At 40.2% G+C, this 21,357-nt stretch overlaps 1 protein-coding gene across 1 annotated transcript in view; it reads left to right on the top strand.

The window, feature by feature from the left end:
- Positions 1-1,571: 1,571 nt before the first annotated feature.
- LOC103776637 (mucin-2-like) overlaps positions 1,572-21,357 on the top strand; it is a gene marked incomplete at its 3' end in the record, with an annotated part of 27,010 nt that continues 7,224 nt past the window's right edge. Inside the window, exons 1-23 of the mRNA XM_008944192.1 lie at positions 1,572-1,641; positions 3,004-3,268; positions 5,743-5,857; positions 6,498-6,588; positions 6,975-7,084; positions 7,309-7,525; positions 7,961-8,086; positions 8,917-9,034; positions 9,345-9,483; positions 9,973-10,083; positions 11,104-11,173; positions 11,727-11,864; positions 12,689-12,853; positions 13,440-13,534; positions 14,515-14,645; positions 15,275-15,526; positions 16,464-16,516; positions 16,781-16,890; positions 17,317-17,468; positions 18,117-18,255; positions 18,767-18,874; positions 19,172-19,351; positions 20,375-20,614. Of these exons, the coding sequence (XP_008942440.1) occupies positions 1,572-1,641; positions 3,004-3,268; positions 5,743-5,857; positions 6,498-6,588; positions 6,975-7,084; positions 7,309-7,525; positions 7,961-8,086; positions 8,917-9,034; positions 9,345-9,483; positions 9,973-10,083; positions 11,104-11,173; positions 11,727-11,864; positions 12,689-12,853; positions 13,440-13,534; positions 14,515-14,645; positions 15,275-15,526; positions 16,464-16,516; positions 16,781-16,890; positions 17,317-17,468; positions 18,117-18,255; positions 18,767-18,874; positions 19,172-19,351; positions 20,375-20,614 (3,195 nt within the window). The remainder of the gene's footprint in view (positions 1,642-3,003; positions 3,269-5,742; positions 5,858-6,497; positions 6,589-6,974; positions 7,085-7,308; positions 7,526-7,960; positions 8,087-8,916; positions 9,035-9,344; positions 9,484-9,972; positions 10,084-11,103; positions 11,174-11,726; positions 11,865-12,688; positions 12,854-13,439; positions 13,535-14,514; positions 14,646-15,274; positions 15,527-16,463; positions 16,517-16,780; positions 16,891-17,316; positions 17,469-18,116; positions 18,256-18,766; positions 18,875-19,171; positions 19,352-20,374; positions 20,615-21,357) is intronic.

Here is a 21,357-nt window from a genome sequence, read left to right on the forward strand (position 1 = left end):
TTTTTTGTTTGGTTGGTTTTTTGTGGGGCAATAGTAGTTCCAGACAGGAGAATATCTGCAAAAACACATGGAAGAAAAGAAATGCTCAATATAAAGTATTTGGGAATCTCTTAAGTATTTTCAGGCAATATTTCTGAATGAAGAGTTTTGGTGGCATAAAGGACAGAAAATTCCAAGACTGGAGATGTCTCTGAAATGTCATAAGTTAGGACCTGGCAAAGCAGCCAACCACCAGGGAAACTATGGCCATAGTTTTTCTTATTTCTTTTTTTCTTTTCTCTAAATGATTTCCTCTGACTGGTCATTCCTGGTTTTATTTTAATTTTCCAAGATGAAAAATCAATTCTATATTCCTCTAATGAGGAAAATATCTCCCAAAGGAGAAAGGGGTGACTGCTTTATCTCAGTCATGAGTGCTGAGTGAATGATCCCCTGGGTAAGGGTGAGAGAAGTACCAAATCTGTATCTTCAAGCAGGAAAAGAAGACAATCTAAAACCTTTTGAGATGTATTGATGGAAACCAGGAAGATGTTCGAGCTGAGGCTGGGCTGGACTTGACATAAAAATAACAAATAAAAGAGACTTTCTGTGGTGTTTTAGGAAACACAAAAGTTCTAATTTGAGAGATCAAAGTAAGCAACACTCTGAACTATTAAGAGGATTAGAGATTTCTAGACACTGAGAAACCTTAGATGAGTAAAACATACAGCCTAGCCTGGGCACTTTTGGCTGTTTAGGGGGATTCTGTCTGAAAACAATTGTTATTCTCTCTGGACACTGATATTTTCCCCTTTTCCCTTTATTTGTTTATTTTTTAAGCTTAACATGTTGTGAGTTTCTACAACCTTTTCAATGGACTTTCTGTTCCATCGTGACAATGTTTGATAGAGCTTCTCTTTTGTTGTGAATTCCTTGAGCTTACATTGTCACCCCACCTCAGTTATATTTTGGCCATGATATGTGGTGTTAGACTGTATCTTAAGATGTTTCCTAGACCTTTACAAATGAAAGGAAACCAACAATTGCTTGTAAAATAATTTTATTGTGCATAATTTTTATTTCTAAGGCTTCCTGTTGTCTACAAGGAGCTTCACAAGCATGGTTTAATTTTTACAGAAATCATTCCGTGGGAGGCTGAAATATGAAAAATCCTTTGGCTTTGAAGCCATCATTTGAAAGTATCTCATCCTAAACTTCCTTCAAGGGACTTCTTTGTTCAGCCACTCCAAAATTCACTATTTGTTGTAGGAGTTGCTGAAGGTTGAACTTGGCGTGACCATTTGAAAGCTTTAACAGCGTAGCATCCTGTAGATGAAACAGGCCAATAAAAAATTACATGATTACTGAATCAATATTATCCCGTTTCCTGTATACTGAATTCCTTCATTTATGGTGAAAAATACCTGTCTGTTTACTTCTTATCTCCTGTAAATATCACGCCTATTTTTTCACCCCTCCTCTTTCCTCCTCCCTTTGTATCTCCTCCTCTGGGATGGAATCGATTGCATTAGGGGATATTATATAAAGAGAAGGTTGCAGTGGAGGTTCCCACTTCACCCACCTTAGCCACCATGGGGCTAAGAGCTGCCATCCTCTTCATACTCTGGATGGCACTTTCCTGTGCCAACGAAATCAGGAAAGGTAAGCTCTAGAAATGCCAGTTCCAAACTAGAAATTCAGTTCCCACTGCCTGCTGGAAAAGAGGGGGAGAGTTAAAATACCACTGCAGAGTTAGAAGGAGGTAGAAGTTAGAGTTAGAGGTGCATCTAAATAATGCACTGGAGTTTGAAGGTACCTCAAATTTCTTAATCTTTCAAATGCTGGGGCTATGTAGGCAGATACTGCTTTCTTTGGAGAGATTAAGACCTAGATCTGCTGCATTATTCTCTAGTTTGATGTGCTTGGGAAACAATTTCAGTTATTTTTCTTTCCACTTATCGAGACTTTCCTAGGCATGGCAACTACTTGGCAGAAAGCAGCTACAGGAGTCTGGGGAGATGATTGATTCAGTAATGAAGAAAGTGGCTGATTGTGCCTTCAATTGTTTTGGAATGACATAAGTACTTTCTTCAGAAATCCATATAGTAACATTGGACAAAGCTTGTTTTGTCAATTGGGACATTAATTATCCTCCTGGAAAAGCTCTAATTTAGTCTGGTTGGCATCAGCTTGGTTTGAAATGGAGCTCTCATGCTGAAAACTATTTTAGGAGGAGGAGGTGATGAACTTTGCACGGTGATCCGGGTTGGGGTAATGTTCACACCTAACCTACAGCATCTTGAGATTTATCCCATACTATGTTAATTTGTATTATTTTTTGGCACAGATGGCTGGGAAGGGAAGAATTATAATTTTCATATTTTTCTATTGCAGAAGAAAATATTTTAAATGGGTGGGGTTTTTTCTACCATGGTTCTTTTCTGACCTACCTTCTGAAGGATGACTGTTCTGTAGTAATAGGAATCAGGAATTCTGTTAGAAAAAATAATTCCTAAAAAAACTCCTGTTGTGCACAAATCTTTTCATAAAATTCGACCTATTTACCTTCCAGAGTAAGAGTAATGCTTTCTTGGATTCCTAATTCTGTTTCCTTTCTGTTACATATTGTAACAGGGAAGTAAACAGCTCTTAGAAATATTTAATATTGTTAAAAATAATAGTGGAATTCAGATTAAATACACGTTTGGCTCCATTGCAGTGATGCACCAGCTTGTTAGGGGCCAGAGGGTGAAGTTTCCCCACCTCATGTAGACAAGTTCCTTCACTTCAGAGAGGATTATGATACACCCAGGTCTCAGGGGTATTTGTTAATGTCTTGTTTTCTATTAGAGATTCACATCTTTTCTGCTTTATAGGCAGCTGCTTGATCAAGCTTGAGATCAGTGGAATCACTGTGTGTGTAATTACGAGTGATTCCTACTGCAAAAGGCAAAACTTACCTTTTCTTGATGCTACCTCATTCATTTCACCTTTTTTATGCCTATTTATTTCATCACTTAACAGGAAGGACAAGAAACCATCACCACTATGTCTGCAGCACTTGGGGAAACAACCACTTCAAAACCTTTGATGGAGATGTCTACCAGTTCCCGGGCGTGTGCGAGTACAACTTCGCCTCTGACTGCCGAGGGGCTTACAAGGAGTTCTCTGTCCACGTCCAACGTGCTCTGAGCCACAACAACCACCCCCAGATCCAGTATATTCTGCTGACAATCAAGGACTTCACGGTGTACCTCAGACCAAAAGTGGCTGTGGTGGACGGGAGGATGTAAGTTCCTTTGGTGTAACAGTATTTCAGAGAAATGTGGTGGGAAAAGAGAGAGGGGGTTGATTCTTTACTCAGCTCCTGTAGAGCATTAAGGTAACTGCTACAAGAATTTCCACGAGCTAACAAAAAAGCCCTTTGAAATCCAGCATAAAAATGGCTTTGGAGAAAAGCTTTGGTATTATTCATCTCTAGACTGGGCTAAGGGGTGATTTAAATGCAAGTCAGCAAGACATTGGTGTGAACTATTTTTCCTCTGGTCCTACAGCAAACAATGCAGCTTGTGAGCCAGATCTGCTGGCACCAAATGGCCCAGTTCAGCTTGTTTTATGGCATTACCCTGAGTTTACCTTAGCAGATGGTCTAGCAAATCCTCAGATAGGAGAATGAAATTCTCCAGGGTTGTTTTCTCTTATTTTGTGGCAGAAGAGAGATGGGTTTTTTTTCTGATTTCATAACTCTTTAAGGTCCAATGGCCATTCTTCAAGGGATTATAACAGACACAATGTAGGTCAAAACTGACACCAATTTCCATGTGGCAGTATGTCCTTTTTCACTGTGAGCTGTAGGATTTTTCTCCTCCTGTAGCATGGTTGCACAAGGAACTGGTGTGATACCATCACTGGTGCCCAGGTAGTGTCTTAGCTGAGCCTTCCCTATCACCAGCTTGTCCTTTCAGTGTGTCTGTGTACTCACACCAAAGCAACTCAATGGTTAAGACATATATCTGATGAGGGAAGAAACTGGCTTTTAGTATATCTTAGTGTCATTTTCAAAAAATCCTTTCTATTGCCTTTGTGGGACTGGGTTTTGCTTGGAATTCAGCTTTTGCTCTGGATTTTGAAGGCCACTGAAATCAAAATCTGTTCAAAGATAGAAAATAACGTTCAGTTTTCCAAGGATCATACTAGAATGCACAACAAAATGACAAGAAGCTATAAAAAACACATTCTTGCTCCAAATCGAAAAACCCCTTTATTGTGTGCTCAGGTCTCAGAAAAAAATGAATTAAAAACAAGTTTAAAAATCCTTTAAAAATTGATTTTCTTAAACCAGGCTTTTTTTTTTTAAAATTATTTTAGACAGTGTTCACAAATCAGCAGAGCCCTTCTGAATAGTTTTTTTGCTGTATAGGGGATTTAGTTTTTTGTAGAACTTAATTTCCCCTATTGCTCTTTAAATGACACACGATCCTTTGTCATGTAAAATAACATCTCACAGCACTGAAGTGAAAACTGTAAAGTAGAAAAATGTGTGAATTTGTACTTTGGCACCTGATCCACATTGATGGAATGTCCTAGTATTAGGAAAAAAGATCGATATTCCATGCTGTGCCAGGTGAAAGCTGAAAAGCTGCCCAGTGTTTTATAGTCCCTCTCCAAAAACATGATCTCTTAAAGGCCTCCTTGTCCAGATGATGAACAATGCAGCCAAAAGTAGAAATAATGGCTTCTGAGTTCCTTTTATTTAGATATGAGTCATTTGGCCATGTTAAAATGCCTGAAGTAATTACTTGGAAAAATCCCAGTGACAGCAAATTAGGAAATAAAATTCTCCCAGTCCAAAGACTAGTGAGGAGATGTGCACAGAGACACATGAATCCTGACAGGTAACAAGTATACTGGCAAACCTGTAGAAAATGAACTGGTTATTTGGCTGGATTCCAGTTTCCATCTGTTTGAACTGGAGTTGTCTGGAATTTGTAGGATGAGACCCTTGCCACAGTCCCCTTGTTGCTGAATGAAACTCAAGAATGTGATTTATTGCATAGTGCCCTGGAAAGCAGACACCCAAGAGCAGGGGAGAGATGTCATTAATTGATTCTTTGTCAAACAAAACTGTCCATGCTCAACCTTCTACCAAACATCTCCTGTCCAATGAACAGCTCTTGTTGTCACCATTGACAAGCTTGGTCCTGTCAACAGAAAAAAAAAACTACTATAACAATCTATTAAATTCCTCTTAACACATCCCTTTCTTTCCAAACTTGTGTTGTCACTCCCTGTACCTGCCTGTTCTTTTCAACTCTCTCTTCAGGAGCAAGATCCATGCAAAGGAATTTTCAATCTGAAATATTTGTCAGGTCTTTTTGGGAAAGAAAAGCTCCTGTTTATGTTGTTCCTTCTTTTACTGAAGTAAAATAGTGAGTGACTATCCCCTGTTAGAACCACAGTGCTGATGGATTTTCCTTCCATTAGGCTGAAGACATCTGACATTTTGGCTTTTTTTCTTGAAAAAAAAATGTGCCCTTGGGGGAGGCTTTGCCTCTGAAATTGCTTTGCCTTTTAAAGGCAATGAGTTACCACATCAAATGTCAGAGAGAGAGGATTTCATGCCTCATTAAAACAAGGCACCCTGTCCAGCTAGGATAAGGCAGACAGAGACTGATTTCTCTATTCTTTAGGGTATTTGGCTTATCACAGACATTCATGTCATCCCTTATGGTCTCTGCTAACTCAAAGTCTCTCTCTTTCCAGCGTGAAGACCCCTTACTACAGCTCTGGTGTGCTCATTGAGAGCAATGACATTTACACCAAGGTTTATGCCAAATTAGGCCTGATTCTGATCTGGAACCAGGAAGATGCACTGATGGTATGTATGAGCCAAGTCCTTTTTTTCCCTGGTGTTCCCTGTGTTTAACAGGCTGCTCTATACCAAACAGAGTTTCAGAGTGTTAGGCTGACTCAGCCAACTGACACTCTTGGTACTTGATTTGAAACCCCAAAAGTTCCTTTTTCTGCAGTGTGGTGGAGGTGGCAGCATGGCATGCAGGTGATCTCACTGGTTCAGGAGAGGGAGAAGGAGCTTTCTGAGAAGGAGCTGATGGTTTTGAAACAGCACCCTCACCATCCAAGCTGCATTTTCCTTCATCTGTCTTTTAAAGAACTGCCACCATCACCTTTCCTAATCCATACCAAACCTTAAGTTTTATCTCAGTAGAGGGGGAAAAAAAGGAGGAAAAAATAAATCCTGTGATTTTAACAAAACTTTTGTTTACCTCTTTATCAGCACAGTGGTACTGTTGTTATTAAAATACAGGAGTTCAGTCCGTTCTGTTTTCTGTGGCACTTTTTACATCTGTGTTACAAATTCTTTTCCAGTAGCTGTTTCTCAAAGAGTTTTGGGTTCCCCATCACTTCTGTCATTTAGCAACTTCCCTTTTGAGTAAGCATGGAATATCTTCATGCTCTAGATGATATTTCTGTTTTTCCTTTTTCTTTCCACTGCCTAGGTGGAGCTGGACAGCAAATTTAACAACCGTACCTGTGGGCTCTGTGGGGATTACAATGGAATCCCAATCTACAATGAGTTTATCAATGGAGGTGAGTTATCTCCCACACTGAGAGCTACCACAGAAGATAGACTGATAAGCACTGTGCATGGGAGCACCACAGGAGAGACAGTTTCACCTGGGAGAGTTCTGTAATTGCCCCAGAATAAGCATTTATGCTCCAGTCCTGTATTCCTGGTCTGAGGTTATTTCAGATGAGTCATGTCATAGTGTTCTTTTCTCTAATGACCTTCTTTACCACGTTCAATTTTTAAGCAAACTTAGATATAAGTCAAACCAGAGGCCTGTGTTTAATGGGCATATTTGATACCATAGTATCTATTTTCCTTGTTCAATACTGTCCCAGGAATCTGATGCTTCTTCTTGTCCATTCCTGCGGCGCTCACACGTCCTTTTTATATTTTTTTTTTCTCATAGATGAAAGCTACAACGCAATTACCTATGGGAATTTACAGAAAATCAGCAAACCCAATGCCAAATGTGAAGACCCTGACGAAACACAGGCTCTCCCAAGCTGTAACGACCATGTAAGTATTCCTAGTGGTGAACCTCCCTTGAGTGAGACATCCCTGTGCCGTGGGGGGTTAGAGTAAGGAGATGGGAAGTTGTCCCTTCCAGGGCAAATGGTTTCTTCCTTCTTTACTTGAATAACTGCTGCTGTTCAAAAGAAAACAGTTTTTTTGACAAGACAGGGAGAATCTAGAAACTCTGGTGCTTATAACTCTTAAATATTGCTCCTCTTCCTCTGCAGCGGGATGAGTGTGAGAGGCTGCTGACTTCCCCTGCCTTTGCTGACTGTCGCCTACGCCTCCAGCTGGAGATGTACATCCAAGCCTGCATGCAGGACAAGTGTGCCTGCCGAGGGGAGGAGGACTCCTTCTGCCTCTGCAGCACCATCTCGGAGTACTCCCGGCAGTGCTCGCACGCGGGCGGCCGCCCGGGCGAGTGGAGGACGCAGCACTTCTGCCGTAAGCAGCAGCATCAGTTTTATAAAGAAACCCAATTTCTCCTGGATGTAGCACAGGGAAATGTTTGCATTCATTCTTTTTAAAATTATAGACAGAGCTCACATATTTCCTATCAATAGTGCAATGAAATGGGCACTGTGTTCTGCATGTTTTCTCCTTCTTTTACCCTTGTTGTTGAGAAATCTTCCTCAGCAGTAGAAATTCTGTTCCTACTTTAAAAAAAACCTGTATGCTGGGATAATTTAATCTATTTGAGACCAAAAGAAGAAAATATAAAAAGAAGAGAAAGCAGTTCAGAAACAAATGTGCTCTGCCAGATAGTGTCTGGCTTGGGACACCACTGACCTGAGGGGAAGAGGGGATGTTATCAGTGGTTTTTGTAGAATGATGGACTTTACCCTCAAATAACTGATGGTGTCTTTCTGATTCCTTCAGCCAAGACCTGTCCTAAGACCATGATCTATAAAGAAAGCAGCTCACCCTGCATGGACACTTGCTCCCACTTGGAGACCAGCAGCCTTTGTGAGGAACACTACATGGATGGTTGTTTCTGCCCTGAAGGCAAGTGTTACTCCAGCTCTTGTACATGGAACAAAGCCAAGAGCTCTGGCAAAGGAGATCATTGCAAAAATATTAAATATAGACAAATTATATCATAAATGAGTACTGCTACTCATTATTCCTGTGCCCCACCCCACCAGGGGAACATAATTATAAGATTTTTTTTTTTTTTAAAGGCAGTCATAACTGATTGATTCATCAGTGATTTTATAGTCAAAACATATCAGCACAATGCCAGATGATAAATCTGCCTTTGACTGCTTGACGTGGACTAGTACACAGAAAATCATGATTTTTTGGGTAGAATAATTCTGAGGCAATTCTGGGCATCATTTGCCCAGGGAGTCGTGATGAAGGATAGTGAGCAACATTCTCAGATTTACTCTCAACCTTAGGGAAAAAAAAAATCACAGTAATAGTCTAATTATAATAATAGTCTAGTTTATTTCTATTTAAATATTAATAGAAAAACAATCACAGTATGTTAGAAGGACTGAAAAATCTAAACATGTAAAATTCTGCCATTGTTCTTGTACACTTTTATTAGGTTTTTTTAATTAGTTTTGAAAACTACTAGTTTTCAATCTGTGAATAGTTACAGAAATGGATGCACTTAGATTTTTCAAAGCTGGTTAAAAGTGGTGTCTTAGGTCACAAAAAGTAGAAACCACATTCTTCCTAGTTTTAACCTCAGCCTCTGCTTTCTGTGCTGAATTGAGAGCGTGTCTCCTGGGAGAGTTTCTCCTCAGAGTTTCTCCTCTGAGATTCTTGCCTCTGTGGAAACGTTTGACCTCAGGAAGAGCTGGAAGAGTTGACTTTGTGCTTTACAGGCACGGTGTATGATGACATCACTGCCCAAGGCTGCATACCTGCCAGCCAGTGCCACTGCAAGCTGCATGGGAAGCAGTACTCACCTGGAGAAAGCATCACCAACGAATGTGAAGAATGGTAAGGATCAGAGCTGTTTATAATCCTTTAGAGGACTGTGAATGCATCTGAGTTCTTCAATCTTCTGCTTACTTGTAGGAGACTTCCTGAAAACATCCTGAAGTTGATATATATGTTGCATGTCTGTACAACAGATTTACTGAACAGTTTTCTTGTATCTGGCTGAGGGGAAACCTTAAGGAAATGATGAAAAATAGAGTTTTAGAACACCCAGGGCAGATCTTGCTGTTTGCTGGGTGTGCAGATGCTTTCAGTGCTCTCAGCTCCTGTAATACCTACAAACATTTTAAAATGACTTTTCTGTTTCTAGCACCTGCAATTCAGGCAGATGGACCTGCAAGGATTTACCCTGTCCAGGCACGTGTTCGGTGGAAGGAGGTTCCCACATTACCACCTTTGATGGGAAGAAGTACACCTTCCATGGAGACTGCTACTATGTGTTGGCCAAGGTACCATGTGCTGTGGGGCTTTTCTCTTGCAGAGTAAATACAACCAGCAGACTCCATATGTTGTCTTCATCCAGTGGAGTTCTTCATGTATAAGAAATCAAAGGATCTCTCTGGCTGCTTGGATAGAGGCTGCAAACATGGGCAGTTCTCAGAGTTAGAAGCTCTCCTCCAGATCTAGAACAGATGTTCCTGTGTCTGAGTGTCAAAGTCAGCTGGGAAAAGGAGCTAAACAGCTATTTTGTTCCTCAGTCCCTAAAATATCTAGTGCCTGTTCTATAGAAAGACAAAGGTCTTGTTGAACTAGAAACCATATCACTGAATTTGTCTGCAAGGTGATCCAGCTTCCAGAGCCAGGGCTGGAATGATGGTCTTAAGATCCAAGTTCTATAGTGATTGTTATTGTAGCTCATGACTTTAGACTTTGTTTTGGAAACCATCTTGTGAGAGTTGTGGTTGGACTAATGGATTTTTATTTCCCTGTGACTGTAGGGCACTGCAAACGACAGTCACGCTCTCCTGGCAGAACTGGCTCCCTGTGGCTCCACGGACAGGCAGACCTGTCTGAAGAGTGTTGTGCTGCTAGCAGATAACAAAAAAAATGTAAGTGCCCTGTAGATCCTGCTGGAGATGCTGAAAACTACATATTTTGCTCACTGTGGAGTGATAATTAATTCTTCTGGAGTTGCTGTTGTGGATCAACAAAGCACCTCAGACAGGCTGAAAAGCAACTCAGGCTTCTGCCTCAAAGAACTCAAAATACACCAAAACAGAGCAAAAGATGAGATTCAAATAAGCTGACATTTCCCTCTCTTCCTTTCTCTGCTCTGTGCTGTGTGCTTGTCCTCAGTGTGTTCCAGGATGGCTGAAGCAAGACCACCATTGTTCTTCCCCTCACAGAATTTTGCTTTATTTAGATAAAATTTTATAGATGGGATCTCTTCTGAAAATGTCTTAATTACATCTTTGAATGTTGATACAATCCAACCTTCTTAAATAGTTATATTTTCCTTCACTTGAATATTCTGTTTGGTTATGGGAATATCTAGACTCTTTTTTAGACATAATTTTACATACATTTGCACAATTTTATTCCCATATTTCTGCTTTTTCCATGTTCTCACCAGCATAACTGGAGCAAAATGAAACCAAATCAAAGCCTCATCATTTTATATTCCTGTTTGTGCAGATTAGCATTTGTGAGGAAGTTTAACAAACTGCTTTTTTTACCCTGCCAGGATCATATCAAACCCTTACCCTGAAGCTGTGGCACATGCTGTTGTAGGGAATAGGAACCTGCTACAGATCCTGAGGGCCCAATATTTCCTTCTACTTGCTGAAACCAAAATGCTCAATATAAATGAGCTTTGCATTTAATTACTGCCATAAATTGCTGGAGGCAGATGTCAGTGAAACACCAGCTAGCAAGACCTTGTATCCTACAGGTCTGTTGCCACATTCAGTTTGCAGACAGATTCTTCCTTTCAAAGATTTTAAGTTCTAGGCAGAAGTCTAAACGTGCAAAATGTCTCCCATCTTATTTTTTTTATTATTATTATTATTTATTAGTTCTCTTTCCTCTCAGTACCTGGCACCTCTTTGATTCTCTTTGCTGTTTCCCAGGTGGTGGTTTTCAGACCAGATGGCAGCGTGCTGCTCAATGAGATGACAGTGAACGTGCCCCATGTCTCAGGTAAGGGAAGAGGGTGGCAAGTGAATTTTTTTTGGTGGCAAATGAAGCAGAGAGACGTATGAAGTTTGTTCAGATTTTTGGCAGAACTCGGGGGTGAATGATGAGTGTGAGTTTACAGTCATCACTGAGAACATCATGGGCAGACTGAATTTATGTATAAGCATCTAACTTTTTAGGAGTATTTAGCTCTGTATTGGCTTTTAGACATACACTTACTACTTATTGAATATGACAGTGTTGGGAGAGGACTTTCTCAGAAAACCTCTTGCTCTTCAGGTTGCTCAGCATTGATCAGTTAGGACTGAAGCTGCTTTGCCGAAAACTTGAATTTGGTTCTGATTCGAGGGATGAGCCATTATAGGTAATCAGCTTGTTAAATTAGTGAGGACAGGCATTGTATCTAGTTGGCCAGAGGCTTTTAGAGTTAAAAAGCATTAATTTGATCCTGATCTAAGAGTTTTCAGGGCAGGAGAGACTTTAGAATCTAATAAGATGTGTTTCTTTTGGCAGCCTATGTGTGTGCTTACTGCATGGTTCTTGTTTTGTTTTTCAGCCAGCTTCTCAGTGTTCAAGCCATCTTCCTACTACCTTGTTGTGCAGACTTCTTTTGGGCTTCAGCTGCAGATCCAGCTGTCTCCAGTCATGCAGCTGTTTGCAACTGTGGATCAATCAGTTCAAGGAAAGCTTCAAGGCAAGTGTCTACTTAAATGGGAAGCAAAGCCATGCTGTTCCACAGAATGACTCTTCAGTCATGTATTCTTTACATTAGTGATAATTTGTGCTGCTAGTTGATTCATGAGGAGGAAACTAAAAGCAGAAACCACAACACTGGAGGAGAACAGACTCAAGGAAATGTGAAATATGGTTTTGTTATTTCATATTGAAGTGAGCTATCACTCCTGTGCCAGCACCTGAACGTTTCTTAGAATATTCCTTACTTTTGTATTCAGTTTAATTTTTAACTATCCTCAAAACCAGGCTTTTAGTGCATTTTGTGTGTTTAATATCATCAGAAAGCATAAAAAATATTAATCATGGTGGTCATCTCCTGAGACAGAGATGAAGGTAGAATCATGAAGATTATTCTTCTCAAGAGACTAATGATTTAAAATAGGCCTCCTAAATCCTCACAACTTCTAGCATGCATTAACATTGAGGTAGAATAATCAGCTGCATGAGCTTCTAAGTCGTCCCTTTCCCTTTTCAGTTTAACTTTTAACTATCCACAAAACCAGGTTTTTAGTGCATTTTGTTCTTTTAATATCATCAGAAAGCATAAAAAAATACTAATCAGGGTGGTCGTCTCCTGAGACAGAGATGAAGGTAGAATCATGAAGATTATTCTTCTCAAGAGACTAATGATTTAAAATAGGCCTCCTAAATCCTCACAACTTCTAGCATGCATTAACATTGAGGTAGAATAATCAGCTGCATGAGCTTCTAAGTCGTCCCTTTCCCTTTGACCTTTTAGAATGAGTAATAATTAGGGTAAATTTTGACCTTCTTTTCCAATAGGTCTTTGTGGAAACTTCAACGGGATGGCAGGTGATGACTTCAAAACCACGAGTGGGCTGGTCGAAGCTACAGGATCTGCCTTTGCTAACACGTGGAAAGCTCAGTCCACCTGTGCAGACCAGGCAGAGAAGCTGGAAGACCCCTGCAGCCTCAGCATTGAGAGTGGTAAGCACACAAATAAACCAGATGGATGGTTTCTCCCAGAAGGAGCAGCGTTTGCTGCAGGTTACTGCAGCAGGCTTGTGAGAGCTAGTGTGATGTTTAAAGCTTTAAATCAATAATATAATGCAAATCAAGAATTTTTGCAAAGTATATACATATGAGCACTGATTTCCCATCAAATTGAAGTGAAAGTTCAGGGCATGATTGCAGAGGAATCCTGAGCTGGAAGGTAAGGAAGCAAAGTTATTACTTTATACATTCTGCAAAGGCAGCTTGTATTTCCTAGTATTATTTGTCCCCGTATTTAACTTAGCTTTCTGGGCCCAAATGGAAAGGGTTGTCATAATTCCATGTAGACAATTTGTAGCAGTAAGATATGATTTTTGATTTTATGATTGTCTACTGCTAGATAACAAAATCAGAGCAGAGAAATGGGTGTCCAGTGGTTGTGTGGTTTCTCCACTCCCCAGAGTGCCCACAGTTCTCTCATTTGTATTGTATATGTGACAACACAACTAGACATGGCACATGGAAGATGAATGGAATCAATATAATGATACAATTTCATTTTTTTCTCCTTTTTTCACAGCAAACTATGCTGAGCATTGGTGTTCTCTGCTGAAAAACCCAAAGGGCCCTTTTGCAAGATGTCATGAAGCCATTGATCCTTCAGAATACTATAAGGTATTGTAACCTTCCACTCCTTAGCACTACTTTATTTTCAGATGAATGACTGTAGACATCTGTAGTTCAAATATTTGGGACATTAGTGAGTAGCTTGCCCATTACTGCTGGTGAAGTTTTTGCCTTGAAGTATCTCCTGTGATGAGATTCTTTTGGAGTGCTGTTGAAGAAAGAGGTAAATTTGTTCTTCTGGTTTCTTATGTTTTGTATTTAATGCACATTTTTGTTGGATTGAAAATTTGAACTGGAAAGAAGATTCAAGAGATGCAGGTGTGTGTACCCTTAATAGTTGTTATTAAGTCAGGAAAAAAATAAAGTAAATATTTCCTCCATTTCTTGTAAACTGGAATGTAACACTAGTGTGTGTAGAAAATTTAAGTCTACCCTTAATAGTTGCTATTAAGTCAGGAAAAAAATAAAGTAAATATTTCCTCTGCATTTCTTGTAAACTGGAATGTAACACTAAATAATTTTCATGCCAGAATCTCTGTTTTCTGTTTCCCCTGTGCTCATCACTGTTGAGCAGTGAGAAGTTTACCTGAGCAAAAAGGAAGAAATTCCTAAGCCTTTGCTGGTACCTGGAACATGATCTGAACTCAAATTTTGTGAAGATCTTTATAGTCCTAGTTAATATTTTGCTTTTATGACTTTGAATTTTGCTGGACCTCTGCATTTTGAAGTTGTAACTGAGAAAGAATGGCATCAAAATCCTTTAAGAAAGGTGGTGTTGGGAGGCTGGCTACTTCTTAAAGGTTCAGGAGGCTTGGCTGAGGCTGGGATAAGCATCCAAACATTTTGTGTATGAAAGGAAGTAGCTCTTTCAGTCTCTGGTCTTTGTCTATTCCTTCCATTGTTCTGATTATGGGGATGAATAAAAATGACATCAGAAAGAGGACACAGGATATTTCACTGCAGCTGAGTTGGGCTTGCCCATCGGTTTCCTCTGGGCTTACTGACCCTTTTGTTCTTTTTTTTTCCAGAAATGTAAATATGACACTTGCCTCTGTGAAGACAATGAGGAGTGTTTGTGTGCTGCCCTGTCCTCCTACTCGAGAGCCTGTGCGTTCAAAGGGATCATCCTGGGAGGCTGGAGGAAAAGTGTCTGCAGTAAGTAGTGGCACAGGAATCCCCGTGGAATTCATCAGCCACAAGAAATCAACATGTTCCCTCTGAATTCTGTTGTCAGTCATCTCATTGTTAAGAGATTTTAGGGTATTTTAGAAATATCTGATGGACCTAAAAGTGTCAGTGCTTAAAATGTTTACTAATTCCTGTCCCATTCTTTAGCTGTCATTTCTTGGTGACATATTTAAAAGTAGAAAGCAATATTTTTCACTTTCACCCTCTTTCTCTGGTTCAGATAAAAATGCTGTTTCTATTTTTGCCTGATGGAATCCCAGCCATGGTCTTTGCTTGGCAGTGTCTTTGTTTATCATTGTGGTTGCTTTTCATCAGCAGTACAGTATAGTTGAGACTGGGAGTTTATTATGCTGTGCTCTCTGTTGTGAAACAACTATGGGTATGGAATTAGAGACTATTAGAAGGTAAGAAGTCTTCAACTGGCAAACAAAGTTAGGCTGGCACTACTTGTGACTTAGAGTAGTTTTGTACTGGAATAAAATCTAAGGGAGTATTTTTACCATTACATGCTGTACAACCAAAAAAATCAAGACAGAAATGTCAAGGTAAAATTGTCCACCCTGCATCCCTTATTTATCAGTTTATTTTCCTTCCAGCCAGTGAAGTGTCTACCTGCCCAGGAAACCAAATCTTCCTTTACAACCTCACCATGTGCCAGCAAACCTGCCGTTCCCTTGCTGATGGTGAAAAGTATTGCCCCCAAGACTTTGCTCCTGTGGATGGCTGTGGCTGCCCATATAACACCTACCTGGATAACCAGGGAACCTGTGTGCCCATCTCCAAGTGCCCGTGTTATTACAAAGGGTCATACCTGGAACCTGGGGAATATGTGGCAAAAGATGGAGAACGCTGGTGAGTTTTATTGTGGCTTCTTGGTTTGGGGGATAAAAGCCCTTCAAAATTTCCTACGAGGTCTAAGCTGCTTAGCTTTTTTTTTTTTTGGTGCTTTAATGAACATTTTTACTGCGTTTCACGATGTCTTCATGAGCAAAGCATCAGCCTGTTGCAATGTCATTGATTAATAATTGAGAATTGTGGCTTTGTTTGGAGTCTGAGTACTGGAATTCACAGAGAAAGGTTACTCTGGAGCTGCACTGTGAATAGGGCTTTGCTGGGCAGGGGGACAGAAGGAAGATGAAAGGCCAGCTATAGTGCTATTGATGTTATAATGTTATGTTAATATTATTAATGTTCAATAATTGCTATTTCCTTTTCTGTCAGAGACAAATTGCTTGTGTTTTTCCTTGGAGGAAGGTCCCTTGATGTGTGTTTACTGTAGCACAAGCTTTTGAAAGCAACAGTCATGATTCTGGTATTTTGTCTCATGAACTCTGACAAGTGTTTGCTGTATGAATCATCAGCACAGACTGTGAAACATTTCCTTGTCTCATCCAGCAGATGAAGCACACAGGCCCATAAATTTGCAGCCTAGGATTTGAATAGGCATGAAAACATACTGTGTACCCAAATGAAGGCTTTGACCAAAGTTAATCTTCTGTTTCATTATTATCTCATTCCTGAGCCATCAAAAAGCATAGTGCTAAGGGTTAATAGAATATCTACTGTTCCTTAAAACATCATCTTTCTGTGCATTATGCCTGAAATCTTGCTATGCTTTTTCTCCAAGTGAAAATTCACAAGTGAGCTTTAATAGACTGCACCTTGAAAGAGCAGTAGAAATTATGCAGGAAGTCTTTGATAAACACTCTCCAATATATATAAACAAATCCTTAGATTTAAATTAAAGACACTGATGATTAAAAAAATTTCTACTTCCCTTCTTTCCTAGTGTTTGCCGAAATGCAGAAATCCAGTGCACATCAGTGAAAATAAGAATGAAAAGTAAGTGATGGTCTATCAAGTAAAATAAACTAAAAACCACAACCCAACCCCAAATCTGCACTTTCCATGCAAATCCTTCACATATTTGTTTTGTTTGTCTGTTTTGCTGTGAAACTGTTGTGCACTTTCACTGTCTGTCTTCACCAGCTCTTGTTTTTGCAAGAGGAGTCATACCCTGAGATCCATGCCTCGGTAATCACCACCTTTCACATAGGTTTCTTTAGCCTTTACTTGATTTATTTAACCCAACAACGTACCTTTCAGGTGTCCCAGAGTGTTCTCCTGGCAAGACTTACTTTGACTGCAAGACCTCCCCAAATCGAACCTCACAAACCCCTGCCCAGCTCAGCTGTCACGCTCCCCAAGCCGAATACGTACGTGTTCAATTTTCCTCTCTGCCACGTCTCTTTTACTCTGTGTGCCTTAAATGACACCGTGCCACACAGAAAACACAGTTGCAGCTAACAGTTTATTCCTTTTTGGTTTTATTTTCCTTTCTTTCCTCAACAGTGATACTACTGTTGTCTCTATTTCATGGGGATTCCATTTATGATTTCCCTCTCCTTTTTCTTTTTACTTGTCTTCAGTAGAGTCGTGCCTCCCAAGTAAAATCTGATTTCATTTCTTAGAAAATACAAAAAGAAAAGAAAAACATTAAAAACCTAGAAAGAAAAACCTTAGAGAACTAAATATTAGGCTCTTTGGTTATAAATGCAGTTGATACCAGAGTGCTTGTGAAGAATCAGAATTAAAATGCAGTGATTTTTCATCACGGGATGATTTCTTCTTCTAATTCTTAGTACCAGACAGAGTGTGTCCCGGGCTGTGTGTGTCCTGAAGGTCTCTTTGATGATGGGAGAGGGGGCTGTGTTCAGAAGAAGGACTGTCCCTGCTTCCATAACAACCAGTGGTATTCTCCTGGACAGAAGGTGACTGCAGACTGCAACACTTGGTGAGCTCTAATTTTGTGCTGTCTTCTAGGATATATTTTGTGCAGTAAATGAATAGTTATGTCTAGGCTTATGTTCTGCAGTGGCTGTGAGAGCTGCAAGTATAAAACTTTGTTTTCAGGCATACTTTGTGCTGAAAATACTGGGGTAATAGCTACCTCTGTTCTCAGCAGGTGTCTTCTACTGGGAAAGTGCACTCATTTTTTTCTGTCTTAAATATAAATTCTAAAAACATGTAGCTGACCACAGACAAAAATCATGTTATAGGCTTTACACTACTGAAGTTGAGACTCTCTTCTTCCAAATTACTGATGATAGGATGAGAGGAAATGGCCTCAAGTTGAGCCAGGGGAGGTTTTGATTGGATATTAGAGAGAAATTCTTCACTGGGAGAGTGGTGAGGCACTGGAATGGGCTGCCCAGGGAGGTGGTGAAATCACCATCCCTGGAGGGGTTCAAAAAATGAGTGGATGTAGCACTTGAGGCTGTGGTCTGGTGGTTACAGAGATGCTGGGATGAGGGTTGGACTTGGTGATCCTAGAGGTCCTCTCCAACCATAGTGATTCCATGGTTGTATAAGGCAGCTGCTTGGTTTGCTCTGCAGCTTTCTTGGTGAGATCTGAAAATTCAACTCTTCTGCTCTCTTCTAGTACCTGCCAAGAAGGATTTTGGAGCTGCACGAATTATGTGTGCTATGGGACGTGTATGATCTATGGAAGTGGCCACTACATCACCTTTGATGGAAAATTCTATGACTTTGATGGGAGTTGTGAATATGTGGCTACACAGGTAATGCTCATCAGGAGGCCTGAAATGGCATCAAAGTGCCTTGAAGTGGATTCCTCTTTGGTTTTGTCATTCCTTATTCCCTGCCATGCCTGTCCCTGAGGTGTTTACACATTCCCCCAAGAAAAATTCTGTATTTTCAGTGCAGGCAAACTGTGTGAATAAGTTGGGTTTTTTTCTCCAATACAGTGGTCATAAATTGTATGCAACTATTTTACAGTGAGAGATAGCAGCTAATTACCAGGTCTGAAATCAATCAAAATTCTAATTTTTCAAAACAAAGACATTTATATTTAAAGAATCCTCATTTTATTTCATTGTTCCCCTTGTTTCCCAGATTTAGGATATGTTCACATGTGTAAAAACATATGTATGTAGGATTTGACATATGAAGCAGCAGTAACGATTTATATGTTGTGGAGATTTATATGATTGCAACTGTTATAAAAATGAACTAAAAATTGAATATTCGACTGAATTTTCTTATGCTCCTTTTTTTCCTGTTTTTCAACAGGATTTTTGTGGTGACAATTCCACTGGCTCGTTCAGTATCATCACAGAGAATGTTCCCTGTGGAACTACAGGAGTCACCTGCTCAAAGGCTATTAAGATGTTTCTTGGGGTGAGTAACGATACTCAGTGAGTATATACCACTATTCAAGCATTTTAAAAAAATCGTGCTCCAAGGCCACATCCCTAAAAACAACTGTAATAATTAAAATCTAGAGACCTTATCAAATCAATCTTTAAAGGTTGTAGATTCTCAGAAATCTCTCTCAAATAAATGTGCTACGTCCCCTTTTGTCATCCTGGACAATCACCCCAGGCTCTGAACTGTTGTTTTCAGTATTGTTCCAAGCATCTAATATTTTATCTCATAATAAAAGTTAATGTCATAATATATCTTTTTCTCTTTCAGAAAACGGAGCTGAAGCTGGAAAACAAGGATTACAAAGAAATCCAGCGTGATGTTGGGGATGACGTGCGGTACTGGAACAGGACAGTGGGGCTCTACCTCGTTATCGAGGCTAGCAATGGTGTGATGCTCATCTGGGACAGGAAGACGACTCTCTTCATCAAGCTGACCCCTGATTACAAAGTTAGGACCTGTCTGTCTTTTTCTGAAGTCGTAGTGTCAATAGATCTATCAGATATGGGAACGTAAATGTTCTTTTATTCTGTGTTTATTTCCTATATCCTCTGCACTTTATCTTGTGTTATCAATATCACAGCTTGCAGAGGAGCTGCTGGAGATCCTCCCAGTCCCTCTCAAAGCATTGCAGAGGATACACTGCATATGACTGCAATAAATCAATGTCTAAGATATTCTGAGTTTCTGAACATTAAAAGCCAAGCATCCAAATTAATTTGGGGGATGCAAACTGATTGTACATACACTGGGAAACCTGTATGGAATCTCAACCCTGAATTAAACCCAAATTCCCTCTGCAGTGTATGGAGATGGTTCTGATTTGTGTAGAGCAGCAGGCTGAGATGTAGAGGATTGAATGCATTGGGCTGAACGAGGAGGTGCAGGGTTCTACAAACAGGGACAGAGTGTTGTCCGGGGGGGAGCTGAAGCACCTTAAATAGCACTGCCAAAAATTCACTATTGTGCCTAAGTTGCTACATTTTCTTTCAAGAAAAATGAGTCACTGTCATTTTTTTCCCCCCATGGTTGAAGAAATGGTGCTCATTATGTTAGAAGCTTTTGATAAAAACAGTTTTGAGCAGCATGTATTTCCCTCAGGCCTGAGTTAATAGCTGAGTTCTGATAAATTGAGAAGAATGGAAAATAAAATCTTCTCAGCTGAGAGAGGCTTAGCTCCTCTTTAGGGGTATAAGTTGGATGAAGAGCCACCACAGAAACAGGGAAATACACTAAATATAATTGATTTCAAGGACTGAAGACAAGACAGATGAATAATTTGCTGAGTACACAGACAAATAAAGGTTTTATTTCCATACAAATGATTTGGAAGTAAGGAAGAAAATACATCATATACATGGAAAGTGATTTGTCCTTTTTAATGTTGTGTTAGCCTGTTTGTCACTTCCATGGTATATTTATATCCTTCCATGGATATTTAAAAGCTGTGGATATGTTAATTTTCTTTTCCAGACCAAACTGTGTGGTCTGTGTGGCAACTTCGACGACAAGTCTAGCAATGACTTTACAACAAGGAGTGGGCTGCAGGAGACCAATGCACTGAAGTTTGGGAATTCCTGGAAACAGTCTCCCATGTGCCCAGATGTCACCCAAGAGATAAAGCCCTGTGATATGAAACCCCATCGGAAGTCCTGGGCGGAGAAAGAATGCAGCATCATCCGGAGTGAAGTCTTCAAGATCTGTCACTCCAAGGTTTGTAGAGGACAGTGAATGATGGGACAGGGCAGTGAGGCTGGCAGAGATTAAAAGATGGTTAAACAGAGTGATTTTCAGTGAAACCCACAGCACAGCTATAGATGCCAGCACATTTCAGCTAGTCTGCTCTAAGTGGTTTGAGGTCTGTGGCAGTTGTAGTGCCAGCCCTGGTTGTAGCCCCCAGCATCCAGAGGACAGGGCACAGAGACTCCTCCTCTCTGTCTCTTGGCTCTTCCCTCAAGTATGCCAAGATGAACAGCAGTGGGTTCTCCACTCACACTGCAAAAGTCGCAGAGAGTTATTAATCTAATTAACTTCACACATGTTTCTATGCCCATTCCTCCAGCAGCTACAATCCAACTTCCTCCCCTCGTGGTCCCAAGCAAAAAAATTGGAAAGGTTTTGCTAATGAGTCATTGGATAAACTCCATAAAGGGGCAAGCACAAAGTTCTCTGCCTCTTCCTCGCTGTGAAGTGCAGCCTTCCTGCTGCTGCTCACCACTGGGTTGGCAAAGCTGGGAGATAAGGCTTCATGGGCATCAAGGCAGCTTGGGTTTGAGAGCAGTAGAGTGGAACTGTTAGAAAACGTGGGCACTGCCAAGGACTCTCATTTTTTCAGCCATAGCAAATGATGAAGGCATTGTATCACTTTAGGACCATTATTATCCAGAGTACACCCAGCAGCTTCAAGCCTGTGTTTGTTTATGGTTCAGCCATTCTTAGAAACAGTCTCATTACTG

This window comes from Merops nubicus, unplaced genomic scaffold, assembly GCF_000691845.1.
Source record: "Merops nubicus isolate BGI_N331 unplaced genomic scaffold, ASM69184v1 scaffold9280, whole genome shotgun sequence".
In the NCBI taxonomy this organism is placed as follows: Eukaryota; Metazoa; Chordata; class Aves; order Coraciiformes; family Meropidae; genus Merops; species Merops nubicus.